This window comes from Papilio xuthus, unplaced genomic scaffold, assembly GCF_000836235.2.
Source record: "Papilio xuthus unplaced genomic scaffold, Pxut_1.1 DF826961.1, whole genome shotgun sequence".
NCBI classification, from domain to species: Eukaryota; Metazoa; Arthropoda; class Insecta; order Lepidoptera; family Papilionidae; genus Papilio; species Papilio xuthus.
The window spans coordinates 1,666,566-1,685,278 of NW_013531688.1; the positions used below are offsets into that span (position 1 = coordinate 1,666,566).

Consider the following 18,713-nt stretch of genomic DNA (forward strand, 5'->3'; position numbering starts at 1 on the left):
TCAGCTCACTATACGTCCCCACCGAGGGGCACGGAGCCAACCCTAAGTTGAGGGTGATTAGGCCATAGTCATTAGGCATTAGGTCATAGTTAGGACCTATGATAAATAAACTTGATTTTTCTCATTTTATTTTCTTAATCTTAATAAAGATCTTAATCTAGTTTCTTTATTATGGTATAACACCTAGCTTTTGTTTGTCAACTTAAGGAAGACGACACAATATCCTTACAAAAATGCCTTTCAAATATTAAGTTTTGGCAAAATTCTTGTAATAATTATGACTTTAAATATAATTATAAACCTTGATTATCTAAGTATTAATATAAATTTATATATTTTACATCATCATCATCATCATCATCATCATAATCAACCTAGATTTATCCAATGCTGGATGTAGGCCTCCCCTATCGATTGCCACAATGTCCGGTCCTGTACCACCCGCATCCAGTGCACTATTTGCATATTTTACATGAACTGTCTTAAATCTATTAAATTAAATAAATTATTAATAACGAATAATTAACTAAAATATATTATTAAAAGGAGTCCCTTTAGGTTCCGAAGATACTGGCAGCGTTCCCCCTTTGTATAGCCATACTAATTCTAAATATTTAAATAATTAAAAGTAAAAAATGTAAAATCAAACCTAAATGTTAATATTGATTTAAAAATCAAAAAATATTTTTAAAAAAAAACCACTGACGATATAGAAAAAATAAATGCAAAAAATATTAACAGAAAACCAAGGGTTATTTTGAATATTAATACAAAATGAAACGGCCTTCAACGCAAGAGTAATTGGTATATATTGAGCGAAATCATTTTAGTAAGACAGAGATTACTAGTACGTCCTAGTTGCAAGTTGCTTACATACAAATATGCATCGACTGTGTCTATTCGCTTTGATGGCAGTTGTATCTGCTGATGTCATCTTCGACGGACCCTGCCCAACTGTGAAGCCTAAAGAAAACTTTGATTTCTCTGCTGTAAGTTTAATCATTAGTAGTATAGTTATTACACTTGAGTTGAGTTCAACACTTGATTTATAATCTACAGGTCCTGGGTTCGAATCCCGCCGTGTACCAATGTGTTTTTCGATTTAGGATTTACATATGTACATTTATCTGACGTTCTTACGATGAAGGAAAACATTGCTATGCAACCTACACATATCTGAGACGAAATTCAAAGATATGTGTGAAGTCAACCAACCCGCAGTTGGCCAGCGTGGTTGACTATTGCCTAATCACCCCTAACTTAGGGTAGGCTTCGAGCCCCTCGGTGGGGACTTATAGTGAGCTGATGATGATGATATTTATTACATAGTCTGAATACTACCAAAAGTATATAAAGAATGTAGTAGTTCTTGATCGGTAATTGTTTCTGGATTTAAAATTAATCAATCTTACTTCTTACTAATATTATAAATGTTTAGATGGATGTTTGTGTGAAGATATCTCCAGAACGGCTCAACAAATCTCGCTGAAGTTTTGCTTATATGTAGAACGTAGTCTGGAAGAACACATAGGCTACTTATTAAGTTTAATACCGCGCGGATGGTCTCTTAGGCGACAGCTAGTAATAAAATAGTAGAGAACAAGAAGACTTAACTCAAACTTGCAATTTATTCATTGCAGTATCAAGGATCCTGGTATGAGATAGCTCGTTACCCCAACGCTGGTGAAGAAGGAACAAGAGGCAAATGCACCGTGGCTGCATACACAGTCTTTGGAGATAGCGGCAAAGTTAGAAACAGTCATGTAGTTGATGGAATACAATCCTTCATAGATGGAGATTTAGATCTCGTTGGACCAGCACAAATTAGGCTTACGTATACTTTTGGAGGTAATATTATTGAAGTATTTTGCCTTTTATTTGAATATAAAGCTATAGATTCAACACTGTAATCAATATTTTAGCTATGAAGAAATTATTTCCGTTACTTTTAAATAGTTTCTTTTTATAAAATGTTACCATGTTTTTGTTAATTTACTTATATTTCTAGGCTTGTGCTAGTTTTACGACAATAGTCACATGGCGGGATTCAAACTCTTGGCCACGTGATGGGAAAAACGTACCCTTAATCATTAGGCTATTGGCTTCAAAGTTACTTCTAATTTATGCAAAAAATAATCGATTGCAGTTTAACCAAAAGATCATGTTTATCGTTAACTATTAAGATCTTTATTCGTAGGTTTCTGAGACAGAAATCTTTGTTTAAAACATATCATTATCCCTGTTATTATGTTTAACAATCAGAGATAACAATGCAGTTAAATGTAGATAAATTATAGATGGTTACAGATCGAATCTCTAACGAACAGATTATAAACTGCAACCGACCACAATAGTCCATGATCCTAAAAGATATATCGTGGGTTTCTGATATCAAATTTATGTCAAAGATGATGGGTGGCAGTTTGTTATTTATAGAAATTTTTGGTTTCAGAAGCCTACGGTTACATACATTTATCATGTATCCATCCATATTTGTCCATTCAACATTAATTATTAAATATTTAAAGACAAAACACGCAGGGCATGTTATGTATTTACGTATTTTTCTATAATTATAACTCTTGAAGCTTAAAATAACTTAATTCAAGAAAACTGTACACTTCTACCGACGTATTTGTATATATAGTTGTCACTGTTATTTTACAGTGAGTGAGAAGGATGACAATATATTTCATAGTACATTTTAAATTTACAGTTGACGACCTTTACTGTGAATTTTATTATGAACATTAATTATAAACAGACCGATGACCGACCTTTTTATTTATATCAATAAATAATAAATAACTTTTAAAATTCCAGATATTTAATAAATACTAATTTTATTATAACATTTCAGGAAAATCCAAATATTCTTATCTCACTGTACTGGATACTGATTATCAGAATTACGCTATTGGATACAGCTGCAAATATTTCCCCGACGGCAACAACCATCAAGGTAATGTTTTATATTAAATGTTCCTCTATTTTTCATATTAGAAACTCCATTGAGCGTCCACCGAAGCGACCTAAGAACTCTGCGGCATCCCAATCCGGTAATAATAACGAAGTGACGGCCCGAGCCGAGACTCCTGAGGGCGCCCTCGAGCTTAGTTACTCTTAAACGAGATTTAGGCTAAGTGCCATCTGCGCTCGGCCACCTCAAGCTCAAGCTGTAAATGCCTCTTCAAAGCAAACAGTGGAAATTCAGTCACAAAAATCTTATTAGAATTTAAGATTTATCTCTCTTCTTTGTCACTGTAGTCTTTTCAGACTGGTCATGGTCAATAAGGGTGACCCGCTTCAAGAGGATTTTACTTTATAATTTATAGCAATTTAAAAATAGAACAGTCCTACATTTTAAGATAATATAGTGGTTAATTATAAAACGAAAACTGATTTTTGTATTCAGACGATCTTTTAACAGTCCCTTTGGATTATTACTTATGATTGGGAGTTTTAAGTCTAGAAATCCCTTAAATACCTATCAATGAGAAATATTTATAGGCATAGTAATATTTGTGACAAGCGACTTATTGTCAATTATGTAAAAATTAGTATGAGGTTTTTAGTGTACATAACGCCCGTTGGGGGCGCTACATAAATTTTAATACTTTGATATGACGATACGATGGCGATTGTCACAAACTTTCATGCTAGACCCACTGTAGGGACAACATAAGAGAGCATAGCCAAACCGTCGTTTTCTCGGCACTTGAATTTTATTATAATTTTTATATTTTTAAGTATTTTATCGGAACAATTTCAGATGATACGAATATGTTTATTAACTAAGTGTTTTTGTTCTAGTGTTCTCTTGGATCAAGTCTAGAAGCCCCACCCTAGACGCTTACTCTAGGGCCATTGTCGATGCCTATCTGAAGGAATCAACCATCCTTGACTCCGACAAGTACATCGCCAACGACTTCTCACCTGCCGCATGCCAGGCAGGCGTCGTGCGACAAATTACTGAATTCCTTAAAGAATAAAAAAATAATTATTGTTATAATGAAATAAATAAAATAATTAAATAAGGAATTGATTATTTTTATTATAAATACCTTTACGAGTCTTTAATATGTTTATGTAAATGATAACACGGCAGCCAAAATGCGTTTATTTATTTCATACATGATTATATTTAAGCTATATTCAATATTTAAATTAATAATTCTTTTAATAACTATTCGCGACTAAATTCCGTTGTTCCCGCGCGATTATCTCTGGCTTACAACTTTTTAATATAATTAAAAAAGGCAAAGGTTAACTGAACATTATGCCACCTTTTTGGCAGAATGTTTCATTTTGTCCTCAACAATTTTATAAGACAAATTAAATATTTTTTTAAAATATTGTGAACTGAAAGAAATTATAAACACATAATTTTTATATAAAATTATAGTCAGTTAACTAATATTTATTGCAAATAACGAAGTTTAAAAAATGCTTTAAGTTTGTAAAATTTAAATTTATTTTTGAAATTTTAAACTCAGTTAAAGGTAAGAAGAAATGCAGTAATCTATTTTTAATATGAAACAATAATAAAAATACTTGATTTTAAAATATGGCCAAATTTTCATCAAGAGTTTAATACTTTTTAACTCCAAACCTGAATTAAACACCTTAAAATTACTGTAAGTACTATTTCCATTGTTAAGGTTTTTCGTCTTAAAACTACGAATACTATTTACATTATAATTTCTTAGAAAATTTAAATCTCCTTCTATGTGAATGACCTTAGATATGAACAAATTAGAGAGATGTCACACAGGAGGAGCTACGCGCGGCGCTGCTGCGTTTTGGCGCCGCATCGTCCGTGTGGCATGCCATTTCAAACGACGATAAAAATAATTTGATAAACATAATAAACGATTTAAATACTTCAGAAAGCTTCTTTTATATTTTTTTTTTCAAATATTGAAACCCCGCACGATACACCTTGCTTTTTACTAATCTTACTAATATTATAAATGCGATTATTTATATCGATGGATGTTTGAAGAATCTCTGGAACGGCTGAACGCATCTAGCTGAAATTTGGCATATATGTAGAACATAGTCTGGAAGAATGCATAGGCTACTTATTAAGTATTTTTTTATTTCGCGCTGACGAAGTCGCGGGCGGCAGCTAGTAGACACCTACAATATTTCAAATGCTGAATAGATACCGATAAACTGAACTGAAAATTTGATCGAAAATTGTGAATCTGTAAAAAAACTGGTCAAACATTTGATTTTGCGACCCCCAATAGAAAGTAAATTTATTTCGCAAACCCCTCACAACCGGGGTAAATGCGATGAGGTCACTGTAGGTTCACTGTAGGTAACCGGAGTGCAATTGCTGCATACTGGACTGCAAAACAGACTACCGAAATGTTTAATGACCTTCCAGTGCAAATAGCGTTTCAAGGTAAAGTAAGCCACCAAAAAATTGGAGTCACCAAAAGAAGGCAATTATCTATCCATTGCCTTCTTTCGTTGTCAGTCGCTATTTGACTGCGCAAGTACGCGGATGTCTTTTACGCTTCTGTACCTTTCACTCTTGCTACGCTGTATATTAGCGATATCGAAAAGGTAATATTACCAGTAATGCCTTGTTTGAGAAGAACTAGTCCGGTATTCGCGCACATAGCTCCGAAACAAATACACCGACTTCAGGCGATTCAGAATAGATTCTTGCGTAGAGCCACGGGAGCCCCGTGGTACATGCGCAATAGTGATCTTCATATAGACTTGGACTTGCCCACCATCGCCCAACACCTGAAGTTAGCGTCGCGTCGTTATTTTGACTCTGCCGTCGGCCATCCTAATCCACTAGTTGTAAGTGCCGCCACTTACAATCCAATCGCGCTCGGTAAATTCCGTCGGGATCATCGTAGACCTAGAATCGTACTTGACTTTCAAGACGATCCAATTACTATCGCTCAAGCTAAGGTAAAACAACACAGACAGACCACACGCCGCAGTCGCTGTCGGCTGCGGCAATCATTCTCGCGATACGGCCTCATAGCAGGTAGATTTTCTCCTATTAATAATAGAAGCGTTGCTGGAGTTTCTTCCGCCACTTCTTCTCCCAGCGATAACGCTTTCCGAAGTGGTAGTAATGTTAGATGTATTAATAGCAATCAGATAATAGCAACCGATCAAGCCGAGGTTCGGCCCTCTCGGGCACCCTTGAATCGGAATGCTAAACGCGTAATGAGTGACAGCCCAAGCCGAGGTCCCCTCTCGGGGGCCCTTGAGACCAGTCACTCCATGGAGCGTCCACCTAAGCGATCTAAGAGCTCGGTGACCTCCCAACCCGGTAACTATAATGAAGTAACAGCCCGAGCCGAGGCTCCTGAGGGAGCCCTCGAGTCTTGTTACTCATAAACGAGGTTCAGGCTAAGCGCCATCTGCGCTCGGCCACCTCAAGCCCGGTGAAACTGTAAATGCCTCCTCAAGGCAAACAGTGACTACTCAGTCACAAAAAAAAAAAAAAATTGAGAAGAAAAGGAATGCATCCCGGAAACAATTTCATTTATGTGTCTGTCTTCATCATCTTTTTTTATTCCACGATAACAATAGCTTATGTTAACCATGTTTATATTTCTATACTTTTTGCAAAACTAATTTAAGACCAGATATTGTTTATATTAATGTCTGACGAGAGCTTAAACGATTTTATTGCTATTAAAGTCTAGTTAGTTGTCAATAAGAAAAACTTTTAAGATTTTTTGAAATTTATTAAGTATTTACATTGCGATAACATTTCACTCTATGTTTTGAGCGTGTCAATAATATTGAGGCTGTAAATCAGTAATTGATTTGACAAGAGACGCCTGGCAGGCCGCTGGTGAATAATCGTTGCCCATGTATTTGTTGGTATCGAGTATTCTAGAATCGTTCAAGTAACTATCAACCATGGCCCTTGAGTTCTCGTCCAGTGTGGTAGTTCTTGACATAATCCATGACCGCACTAAAACAAAAATCGTAATAGTTATTTACAAAAATTATCAAAAGATTGGAACATTTTACCTGCATAATTTTCTCTGCCCACGTAAAGGATGGGCAAATTTCAGTTTAGGAATTAAATTGTCTTTAAAAGGATGAAATCTCAAGAATAAGATGTTGTATTTTGATATATATTTTGTATAAACTTGGGAAATTTTAAACATGCAACGCTACACTCTTGAATAAAGAATCCTAACTGTGAAAATTTGCTAACAAAATGGTCAAAACTTCGTGACATTCAAGTAGGTTCTTCTCGTAATCAGGCTCCTTCTCCCGCTGTGCGTAATTTGAAAGAGGTGCAAAAAGTTCAATTTTCAAGAAGATATCCAAAAACTTTATGAGAAACAACTACACTTTGTTAATCTAATCTCCAAGATCGTAGACAAGTATTAAAAAATAAGCTAAAAAATTAGACATTTGAACCAACCTTGATGTTTGTTGCCATCAGGGAAGTATCGGCAACTGTATGCTATAGCATAGTTCGAGTAATCAGTGTCAAGTACGGTGATGTATGCGTTCTTTGACACACCTAAAATTAAATAAAATTATTTAATCTTATTAATAACTACATACCTCCATACATCTCTATCAAGCATCATATCTGAATCTACCCCCTTCCTACGCATATCCTCTTTCTCACAATCCATGCATACTTTCTTTGGTCTTCCTCCACCTTTGTAGGCATTCACATTAATATGAAGTTTTCAAGAAACAAAAAGGAAAGGCTCTTTATCCTTTTACACGCCTCCAATATTATATTATTTTCTATGTGTGTTTAAGATTTATACAGATATTGATTTCATAGTTTAAAATTGATTTCTTCATTACTTCCAGTTTTCTTATGAGGGTATTAAGGAAAACCTTACCTCCAAAAGTTAATGTGGTCATCATGGTAGCAGGTCCAGCTAACATCAAATTTCCTTCGACATATTTCTGTATGTTATCCACAACGTGGCTTTTTTTTACTCTGCCGCTGTTATTCCCAAACATGTAGTATTCGATGAGCGTACATTTGCCCTTAACACCTTCTTCGCCGGCGTGAGGGTAACGAGCCATTTCGTACCATGTTCCTTGGTACTAAAAAGAAACAAATATGTTTTAGAAATCTTGTACAAAATATTGCTCCAATATGCTACGGAAACTTTAGATCCAAATATAGTTGTAGCATTCATTGCGTTATATTTGGCTCGTTCACGTATCGACACAAGCTGCCGGTCCAAAGGTCTAACATCGACTGACGTCCCCTCTCTCCGTCTTGTACTTATGACGTGTACGCTCGAGACAAACAACACATTTATGCATACAATACAACTATTTTACACAAGCAAGTTATTTAAATTCAAACCTAATTCTTTGGTAATAAGATTTGAATTTTAACCACTTACTCGTATCTTCTCTTCAGTTAGTTCACGATTCTTTAAACGATGATTTCTCTTTGGTACGTCCTATTTAGATTCGAAACAGGGTCAAAATGCAGCACCAATTTGACATTTTAATGACAGAAAATAAACCATATCATAGAGATATGTGCACGTAAATTAAATCTAAAATAGTATAGTACACTTACAGCAGAGAAGTCAAAGTCTGCTTTAGGCTGGATGTTAGGGCAGGGTCCTTTATAAATGACGTCAGCAGTCGCAGCTGCGATCAAAGCAAATACGAACAAACAATGCATTTTCAGACACTATCTGTATCTTAGACCACAATTAGCTCTGTCTCATTCGATACATCTCACAGAATATATACCCATTATTCTTAAATGGAGGGCATTTTTTCTTTTTTCAATTTTCTAAAACACCTCTAGGCATTTTAAATTTACTGTCTATGGGTTTAAAACTCAATTTCTTATGCTCATATTTCTTGATTACCTTCTTTTTAAAATGTATAATACAATTGTTATTGCACAGTATTTTGAAAAGTTAAACAATCGACTTTTTTTTCTCTTTTATATAACGAAAAATACGGAAATAGACGACTTAATATGTTTTAATTGTTTTACGTTTTTATTTAAATTCTAGACAAATAATAATTGGGCAGTTATTAAACACTGAAAACTTTAATGTTAGTAGTAAACATAGCACTAAATTTTAGACACATCATCAGCTCACTATACGTCCACACCAATCGTCTCGGAGCCTACCCCAAGTTAGGGTAATTAGGCTATAGTCAACCAAGCTGGCCAAGTGCGTGTTGGTAGACTTCACATATATCATTGAATTTCTTCTCAGATATGTGCAGGTTGCATCACGATGTTTTCCTTCACCGTAAGAACGTCGGATAAATGTGCATATGTAAATCGGAAATCGAAAAACACATTGGTACATGGCGGGATTTAAACCCAGGACCTGCAGATTGCAATTCAAGTGCTAAACCCCCCAGCCACCGACGCTAGAAAATACTAGACTGTAATAATTAGAACATTTATACACAAACGTGAACCGACAAGACATTAATGAGATTGGATGTTGACTACAAAAGTAGAGGAAGACAAAAGAAAGTATGTATGGATTGTATGAAAGAGGATATGTGTAAGAAGGGAAAGAAAGCAACTATGACGGTTGATAGAGATGAATAAAGAAGTAGTACAAAGTGTACCAACATTACGAACTACGAAGAGAAAAAGATAGGAAGATAATGCTTTTCAAAGAGATAGTAAGGGATAGCAATATTTAATACTTTTTTAAGAGAAGGGGTCAAATGAGCGGTGATGTGATCAACGACACCCATGAACATTCACAACACCAGAGGAACTGCAGATGAGTTTCCTACCTTTGATATGTTTTTATACAAGTGGTTTAACAATAAAAACCTTCAGTTCTACATTTGGTTTATATTTCCGTTATAAATAAAATAAATAACAATAAAAACAAGCCAATGGACGTCATTACACAATTGTGACAATTAAAAAATACAATAACACAATAATTTTCCATTAAATCCAATTGTCTAAATAATAATAATATCAAAAATTACAGACCAAATAAAATTTTATTAAAATTCATTTTGACGCAAACCTTCTCTGGCATACTTAGAAGCTCCCAAATTTTATTCACAATATATTTATTGGTTTGGGGAACAAATAAACAAGCATAGATATTAATTTCTATATACTTAATAGACAAATAGAAGTCAGATATTTGTAGGAGAAGGGGGCAAAGGGGCAACGAGTCGCCTAAGATTTGATCCGACGCCCATGGACATCCGCAACGCCAGAGGAACCGCAGATGCGTTGCCGGGATTTAAGGAAGGTTTCAGCTCTATTCTTGAAGGCCCCTAAGTCGTAACTGTTTAGAAATACCGCTGAAGACAGGGTATTCCACAACGCGGTTGTACCCTTTCTTACATATTCAAATTGGTTCCGTAGTTTTGGAATTTTTGCCAAATGAAACAAGCAAATATATTTATAATAGTATAGCCGATTTTGAAAGATGTGGTATTTCGCGTCACCGCAAAAGAAAAAACATAATTATTATTATTATATAAATTATTCATATTATACGGAATCCAAGCTAAATTATGTTCTTAAAAAAATAATTTTCAAAAAAAAACAAGAGAAAACAATAAAAACGATAAGTCGTTGATTAATTCGATCGAGGTTAATTGTTTTCTGCATTTTTACTTATTTCTTCTCTCTATCTTTCTTTTATTTTATGAATATGAGGGAGATGGCAATATGTATACATGTTTCGGCAGTGGAAACTCACTTTCAATAACTTATAATAAGCCAGTCAGGTAAGGAATTCAACTTTTAAATAACAAGCTTTTGTTAAATAGCAGCCAAAATATAAAAACAAAAACGGCGCTACAATTTATTGATGTTGCTTGCTGTGACGAATTAAAAAAAAAGAAAAAAATTACTTATATATACTCCAGCATACATCAGCTGTTTCGTAGATTATCCGTAACAAACGCGGACTTGGGGAGACAGACAAAAAAAAATGAAAAAATTGGTTTTTCGTTTCAAGCTACGCAAATGCAACATGTCCGTGAAATACGACAATTTTTGGATAATACGTACAGACAACCCTTCTAATTAACTGTATATAATGTTAAACGATCACATCCTTGGAATCTACCACTTTTATTTCATTAAACAGTTCGTATGATTTAGGTACACTTCAAAAGAGGGACACTAAAGATCGAAGTTCCTATCCTAACACCAATCACTCCATTGCTACACCAGCGCCAGTCTTATAGTAGAGCTATGAGGAGACGGACATACCAATCAAAAATATTTCCAACTTTCATCTGATTAGCGAAGTCACTTTAAAAATAGCTTAAATATGTAGCAAAAGCAATTAAAGCTAACGAAAAAACTTTTTAAAAAATAAAGCTTCCAAACGCAGTAAGCTGCCAGCAATAAAATCAAAAAGCGTTAAGGTTATTTTTTAAGCAATTTCAGCATTAAAAAATAAATATTTAAACTCAACGTACACATTTAAATTGAGTTAGTATTATTAGATTTTTTTAAAACAATACTTTATTTTGTTTTTGATAAAATATAAACGACACGCCCTTAACCTAAAGATGAAGCAATTGATTCTTATTAAGCACTATGCTAGTGAAATTCTTGGTATAAATTAAAGTCACAAACACACAATCACAACATAACAGTTAACGGAGTAGTGATTTAAAGTTCGGAGCGTCAATACTGCGAACTAACAAATTTAAACAAGGTTACATTGCGACCCTTAAAATTACATTCTCTTGAGATAAATTTAGACTTAAGCGCAAATCTATTTTTAGTGCAGATAAAGTTGTAAGATTAACTGTAATTTTGTATACGTTACTATAAAGAACAATTAAACCTCCCTATGATCATAATCTCATCACCATTAACTTAGGGTAGGCTCCGAGCCCCTCGGTGGGGACGTATAGTGAGCTGATGATGATGATGATGATCATAATTATAAGCCACAATTAAAGAAGTATCAGGCAACCGTTAGTTCATTACACGAACGAAGACGACGTATGACGTCCGTCATTAACGGACTACAGTTTTTTTTAGGATAAGGAATCAAACGAGCAGCATATCGTTTAAAACTAATTTATCTGACGCCCATGGACATTATGTATGTATGCCGATTTGAAGGACCCTAAGTCGTAACCTGCGTTGTTGGCTCAGGGGTTTAAGCACTTGACTTGTAATCCGCAGGTCCTGAGTTCGAATCCCGCCATGCACCAATGTGTTTTTCGATTTTCAATTTCATATGTACATTTATCCGACGTTCTTACGGTGAAGGAAAACAACGTGATGCAACCTGCACATATCTGAGAAGAAATTCAAAAGATATATGTGAAGTCAACCAATTCGTACTGGCCCAGCGTGGTTGACTACGGCCTAGTCACCCCTAACTTAGGGTAGGCTTCGAGCACCTCGGTGGTGACGTATAGTAAGCTGATGGTGATGAAGTCATAACTGTTTGGAATTACCGCTGAAGACAGAGTATTCCAAAACGCGGCTATGTGCGGTAAAAAGTTATGCGAATCGTCGAAGGAATGCCAGCCATCAAGGTTGCAACGATTAAATTTGGCGCTGGGACAGTTATGCAGTCGGAGTTGCCGCTTAAATTATGGACAGTGCACTGACCTTTGTGAACTATCGATACCTCTTCAAGGAATCTTTTTTGTTACGTGTTCAAACTAAATTGTTTGATGGATGATTCAATATTTTCGATCTAATCTTTTATCTTATCTCATGAAAAATTCTTATTTTGTTTTAGCAAACACTTCAGTTGTCTTCAACTATCATATCGTCTTCTGTTTTTAGGTTTTGGTTTTATTTGAGTTAAATTTATTTGGGTATACTTATATATATATATGTTTATTTAAATAAGTATTAATGTTTGTAGGCATCCTGTATAACTTTATTTTATAAACCAGCTGTCGCCCTCGACTCCGTTCTCGCGATATTAAAAAAAATTGAATAAGCAGCCTATATTTGTTCTTCCAGACTATGAAGGACATAGTCCTGTCATACATCTATGGCAAATTTCATTAAGATCCGTTGAGCCGTTTCGGAGATACATTCCCTTTTATGATATTAGTAAGACTATGAAATTAAGTTACAATTTGATAGATAAAATAATTCTAAAAGAGTTCTTACTATGGTAGGGAGGGAAATTGGAAAGACGATATAAAAAAATTCTTTCTCATACATACTATAGATCCAGTTTTGAGGCGTGAGAATATTTCCTTTATTTCCGAACTGTGCGTAAGCGAAGGTTCAAAAAGGAAAGTAAAGTCATTGATTTCAAATTATACAGGAAATGTAAAAGAACTAGTCACTATAAATACATTTTAAGGTTTTCAATGTCGACAAGATATTGATCAATCCTGATCAACATTTTGATAATTTTTTCGATTAATTTTTGAATTCTAAAAATAAACGAAAAATTCCATTAAAAGAGGTCAATGTAAGGTCATCGAAGTTGATTTGTTAATAAAAATATTTAATAAAACTTTGTCTTTGATAGCGTAAAGGAAACTTCAAGAGATACCCAGCCTTTTGTAGGAAAGAACAACTAATACCAATTCATTTTCAAAATTCATCAATTTTATTTGACTAAAAATTAAAATAAAATGCATGCACACTTTATTTGATGATTCATGAATGATACGTATCAGAAATTATCACTTTAACCGTCAATAAATAGAATATATTAAGCAAAGTGGATAATTTAATATACGCTGATTAATTGTCAAAAGAAACAGTAATAAAATGTTTTAAAGTGAATGCATTTATTATATTATTAAGTAACAAATGAGCTAGTTGTCACCTAAATCGCTGATTCGAAATAGCGAAGCAACCAATGCCAATAAACATAGCGCAATTACACATGCCTTGCCAACCTTGAATCGACGGAGGAGAGGATGCACAGAAAAAGAATATTCTCCCTTCCTATGCGGAATGCAGAAATCAAATCCACTACCCCTTCACATACCTAATAATAAAAGGATGGGAACGGAAAGACGACTAACGTTACGCCTCTAGCACGCACTCATCAAACGAAACGCGGAATTACTTCCACTTCACGCCTTGATCTCTTAAAATGAATCATTCTAGCGGGGGTTCAAAACTTGTTATGTCATCGGTGCACGCCAACATTACGAGTAGTATCTTATGAGTAGATTATCCGCTTATCGTACAAAAAGACATTTATATATCAGGTTGATCCTCGTCATTTTGACGATAGTAATTGAAGAGTGATATCTAAAAGAAATATTAATCCACAGAAATAGAACTGTCTTTACTGACTGGTTAAGAAAATAAACCTTGTTTAGTATTCTATGTGTTCTTCCAGACTGTTTTCTACATTTATGCCAAATTTCATCAAGATTCATTTAGCGGTTCTGGAGATACCTTCAAACGAACACCCTTCCATCTAAACATTCGCATTTATAATATTAGTAAGATTTCATATTCAGTTAAAAAGAATCTAACTGCACAAACAAAATTTAACTATAAAACAGTTGCTTATTAAACAAGTTTTGGTTCTCCTGACCCACAGGATTTTCTAAAAAAAACACTTCTTTCTATAGAATAGAAGGTTGTCCTTTCCCACATTTAGGTTAGAAGTTTAATTTTAGTCACTTAACTATACTATTTTAATGGAAGCAATAAAGTGTTTATCTTATTTTATTAATGTTTACAGACGTGAAGTGTAAGAAATTAAGCGTTTCATCTGATGAGCCAGAGAACTAACTTTAGTCCCCTTTTTCTTCCCACCCTTTTCTTATAGGAAAAGTTTCTCTGTCCGCAAATCAGTGTTTGATTTGTGTAACCGTTGCACCGATATTAAGGGGACTTTTAGTTAACGGTAACTGATGTACGCGACAGTAACATAGGCTTATTTGATTTTTTTAAATAGATTTTACTATCAAAGAAACATAAACGACCTGAGTACAAAAGCATAAGGCATATCTAACACGTGAATGAAAGAATAAAATCTGTTGAATAAACTTTTTATTTTCTTTTTACACTGAGAATGTATAAGGAGAAAATAACTACATACTAATATAGACACATGTCTTACTACGGAGCTAAAACTAGGAAGAACAGTTTATCATAAACATGAGCTGATATCAATCAAATAATTCGATAAAATGTCTAGTAATGTTCTACATTTTACGAATATCGATAAAAAACATTTAAAAATAATCGATTTAGTTCTTCTTGCGGATGCTGGTGATGGCTTTAGTTGAGGTGAACTTGCATGTTTCTTCAGAGAAGTCGTTGAAGACGTAGTTAGACTTATCAATAGCAGGGAAGTTGGCCAAGAAGGCGTCCACTTTAGCCTGAGAGTCACCCAAGCTCTTGGTTCTTGACAAAATCCAGGAGAACACTGTAATAAAATTATTAACTTTTTTAAGCTGGCATTGCAGAAGATGACTCACGTAATAACATTATTATTAAACTAGATATGCAATTATAAGAAAATTTGGCGACCTGTAGCAAGAGATCCAGTAAAATCAGAATAAAAAGCATTAAAGAATTTACATGAGAAGAAAAAACACGTAACATATGCGCTAGCCGTGAAGTTGCAGGAAGCTAAGCTTGGAGATCTGGAAGTAACTCCAAGAAGAGTAAATTGGTAATTCCTAAGTTGACGAAGATTTAGATGAAAGAGTGCAGTGAGGGATAAGAAGGGAAATAGGCAGTTATATGTGACATCTCAGCTAATTATAAATACCAAGAAGTGAAAAAATTGCTTATCAACAAAAGTAGGTATTAGAAACAATGCATATATAGAATCATAGATTATAGTAAATTGGCGTTTATCATTAATCGATAGTTTAAAATTTAAATAAGGCTACAAAGTAAAACAGAACGCAAGTTCGCTTCAATACGTTATCAAATCACAGACGATAAAATGTTTAATCATATCTGTTCTAAATCATATTACAGTATTATATTTCTAAAAGAATATGAGCTCGTGTACAGATAAAATAACACGTTTGATTCAACGTGATCTTATCTCGTGTGTCAACAGGCTTTATTATTTTGTCAATTTTAAAATTCCGATAGAGAAGCAGGTCTTGACTGATAAAAAATTAAAAGCAAATTATTTGAGTACGAAATTTCGACCAGTGAAATTGGTCCATTAGCCATGATGCCATTGCCTCATTGGCAATGCGGAGTAGTGCACAATATATATATATATATATTGTGCATGATTGGGTATAAACATTAGAAGCGCCATTAGCCTAATGGTTAAAGGCATGGATTTCAGATCACAAGGTCTGGGGTTCAAGTCCCCAAAATTCGACTATTGTCGTATACCGTGTCCTAGCACATGCATAGAGCTTAGTTGGAATGGTAGAAGAAATATTAGTAAATTTACAAAAATCTGCTATTATTTTACAAAAAAAAAAGAAATAATATACCTTGGTGTTTGTTTTCCTTGTCTAAGAATTTGCAGCTGTATCCGATAGCGTAGTTCTTGTAGTCAGTGTCGAGAACAGTCAGCACCGAATTCTTGGTGAATTCTGAAAATTTATCATGGGTTCATAAAATACCAGAAAAATTACAATGAATAATATGCAGTAATTTTCCTTTCTCTGCGTTCCCTACTCTGCTAAATCCAAATTAGACCTCTGGAACTTTTGAGACGAAACCCAGGATTACTTCCTATTCACGCCCGTCTTCTGTGTTACCTATCATACCGGTAGAGCCGCCAATTTCTAACTAAATACATTATTGACGACTCTACCACTTGTAAAACACGTCTTAGTATAAAATTTCGGGGATTAACCGAATCGTCTACTTGATTGTTTAAAGAAGTAATAACTATACTTTATCTTCGTCCACTTGAAGCACAGGAATGTTCTATTTATCATCAAATGTCTTATCATAAAATACACACGTACATTTTTGTTCGGAATTAACTGATTAATGTTTCTCGTGAATCATTCTAGGTCCGTATTGTCTTCAGAATTACCAATACATATACTTAAGTCTGTTTATAATTACTTTTAACTAGCACTTGACTTGCCATCTGCAGGTCCTGGGTTTGAATCCCGCCATTTACTAAAGTGTTTTTCGAAATTCGATTTACATATGTTAATTTATCCGACGTTCTTATGCTGAAGGAAAACATCGTGATGCAGCGTGCACATATCTGCCTAGTCACCCCTAACTCAGGGTAGGCTCCGACCCCTGGGTGAAGACGTATAGTGAGCTGATGATGATGAAGAGGTTTAATTACGTATCTATCAAATAAATTAGTTACAGATGAGTAATTCACAACATTTCTTTAGAAACATGCACTAAGTTAAGGATGACTAGGTGATAACAACGCTGGTCTACTGCGTATTAGTTGCGTCCCGTCTTTGAATTGCATCCCAGAAATGTAAAGGTTGCAAGATTTTTTAAAGGGGGAAACGAGCGGTGGGAACACCGCTCGTTTCCCCCTTGGACACTCATGGACATCTGCAACACCAGAGGAACTGGAATATGATGAATATGAACTGAACTGGATATGAATCAATAGAAACGATAATGTTTTCCCTAAGTAAGTATTTATAATATCCTTTTATAATTTACCTTCAAACTTGTAGGTGATTCTCACTTTACCAGGTGCTATCAATGCGATGTCACCGTCGACGTAAGACTTGACGCCGTCCACAACTTGAGAGTTCTTCACTTTACCTTTGTCACCATCAATTGTGTACTCAGCGGTCGTACATTTGCCTTTCTTACCATCTTCTCCAGTATTCGGGAATTTGGCGACCTCGTACCATGTACCTTGGTACTGAATTAAGAAATTAAATTATTAAAACTTTCGAAAGACATTTAACGTATTTGAACATTTTCGGAATCCAGAAAAGATTTTGAAATCTGAACCTAGTTAATATCTGAATTATATTATAGATGTGAATGTTTAGATGGATGTATGTTTGAAGATATCTCCAGAACGGCTGCAATAATCTTGATGAAATTATGCACAGATGTAGAACATTGTTATTGTTTTTTTTTAATTCTTAGGGATGGAGTCACGGGCAACAGGTAATATAGAAAAGTGGTAACGTAAAATATTCCGTTTATAAAATATCAATATAACTTACATCAGAAAACTTGAAACTTTCCATCGGCTTTACGTCTGGGCAAGGTCCATCTACAATGACTACATCAGCCGCAGCAACAGCTAAGAAAGCGATAACCAAAAACCGGAACATTTTGGAAAAAAAAATCTTATTTCAAATATAAAAATACGTCGTGCGATTTGAACCAATACTGCATAACAATGTTGCACGTCTTAGCATTTTATACTCTTACTAGGTCAGAGTTCGTGAATGAGTTTAGTGACACTAAAATTATCTTTATAATTAAAGAGAAATCATAAAAAAACAGCACAACATAACTATAAACAAAATTGAATGTCCGCTATGCAATCCCGACGATAAGAGGCAAATTCGCCAGAGTACAGTCGAGGACATTTATTCCCTACCCATTTCATTTATTTCACAATGACAATGCAAATAATACGAAAACTGTGATTAATTTATATTATTATAACAGATAACAATTAACTAGGACATGAATCATCTTACTAATATTATAAACTAGCTGATCTTACTAATATTATAAACGAGCGTCCGCGACTCCGTCCGCGTAGGTATATAAAAAACTTAATTAATCTACCCTATGTGTTCTTTCAGACTATGATCTATACGTATGCCAAATTTAATCGAGATCCGGACAGCAGTTTTAGTCT

At 34.5% G+C, this 18,713-nt stretch overlaps 3 protein-coding genes across 3 annotated transcripts; 1 reads left to right on the plus strand and 2 right to left on the minus strand.

The window, feature by feature from the left end:
- The first annotated feature begins 821 nt into the window (after positions 1–821).
- On the plus strand, positions 822–4,037 carry LOC106120023 (bilin-binding protein). Its single transcript, XM_013315181.1, has 4 exons — positions 822–989; positions 1,641–1,848; positions 2,861–2,962; positions 3,814–4,037. Exons 1-4 carry the CDS (start codon positions 882–884, stop codon positions 3,990–3,992), a joined length of 597 nt encoding a protein of 198 aa, XP_013170635.1. The 5' UTR covers positions 822–881; the 3' UTR covers positions 3,993–4,037.
- A 2,691-nt stretch (positions 4,038–6,728) lies between these two features.
- Positions 6,729–8,763, minus strand: LOC106120062 (insecticyanin-B-like). The gene is made up of 4 exons (XM_013315237.1): positions 8,564–8,763; positions 7,863–8,073; positions 7,424–7,525; positions 6,729–6,961 (listed from the first exon to the last, which is right to left on the minus strand). The coding sequence occupies exons 1-4, from the start codon at positions 8,669–8,671 to the stop codon at positions 6,777–6,779; spliced, it is 606 nt and encodes a 201-aa protein (XP_013170691.1). The 5' UTR covers positions 8,672–8,763; the 3' UTR covers positions 6,729–6,776.
- A 6,182-nt stretch (positions 8,764–14,945) lies between these two features.
- On the minus strand, positions 14,946–18,228 carry LOC106120328 (insecticyanin-B-like). Its single transcript, NM_001312335.1, is given in 4 exon segments — positions 14,946–15,341; positions 16,384–16,485; positions 17,543–17,750; positions 18,064–18,228. Coding segments are annotated over 4 exon segments (600 nt in total). The 5' UTR covers positions 18,175–18,228; the 3' UTR covers positions 14,946–15,162.
- Between the last annotated feature and the right edge of the window lie 485 nt (positions 18,229–18,713).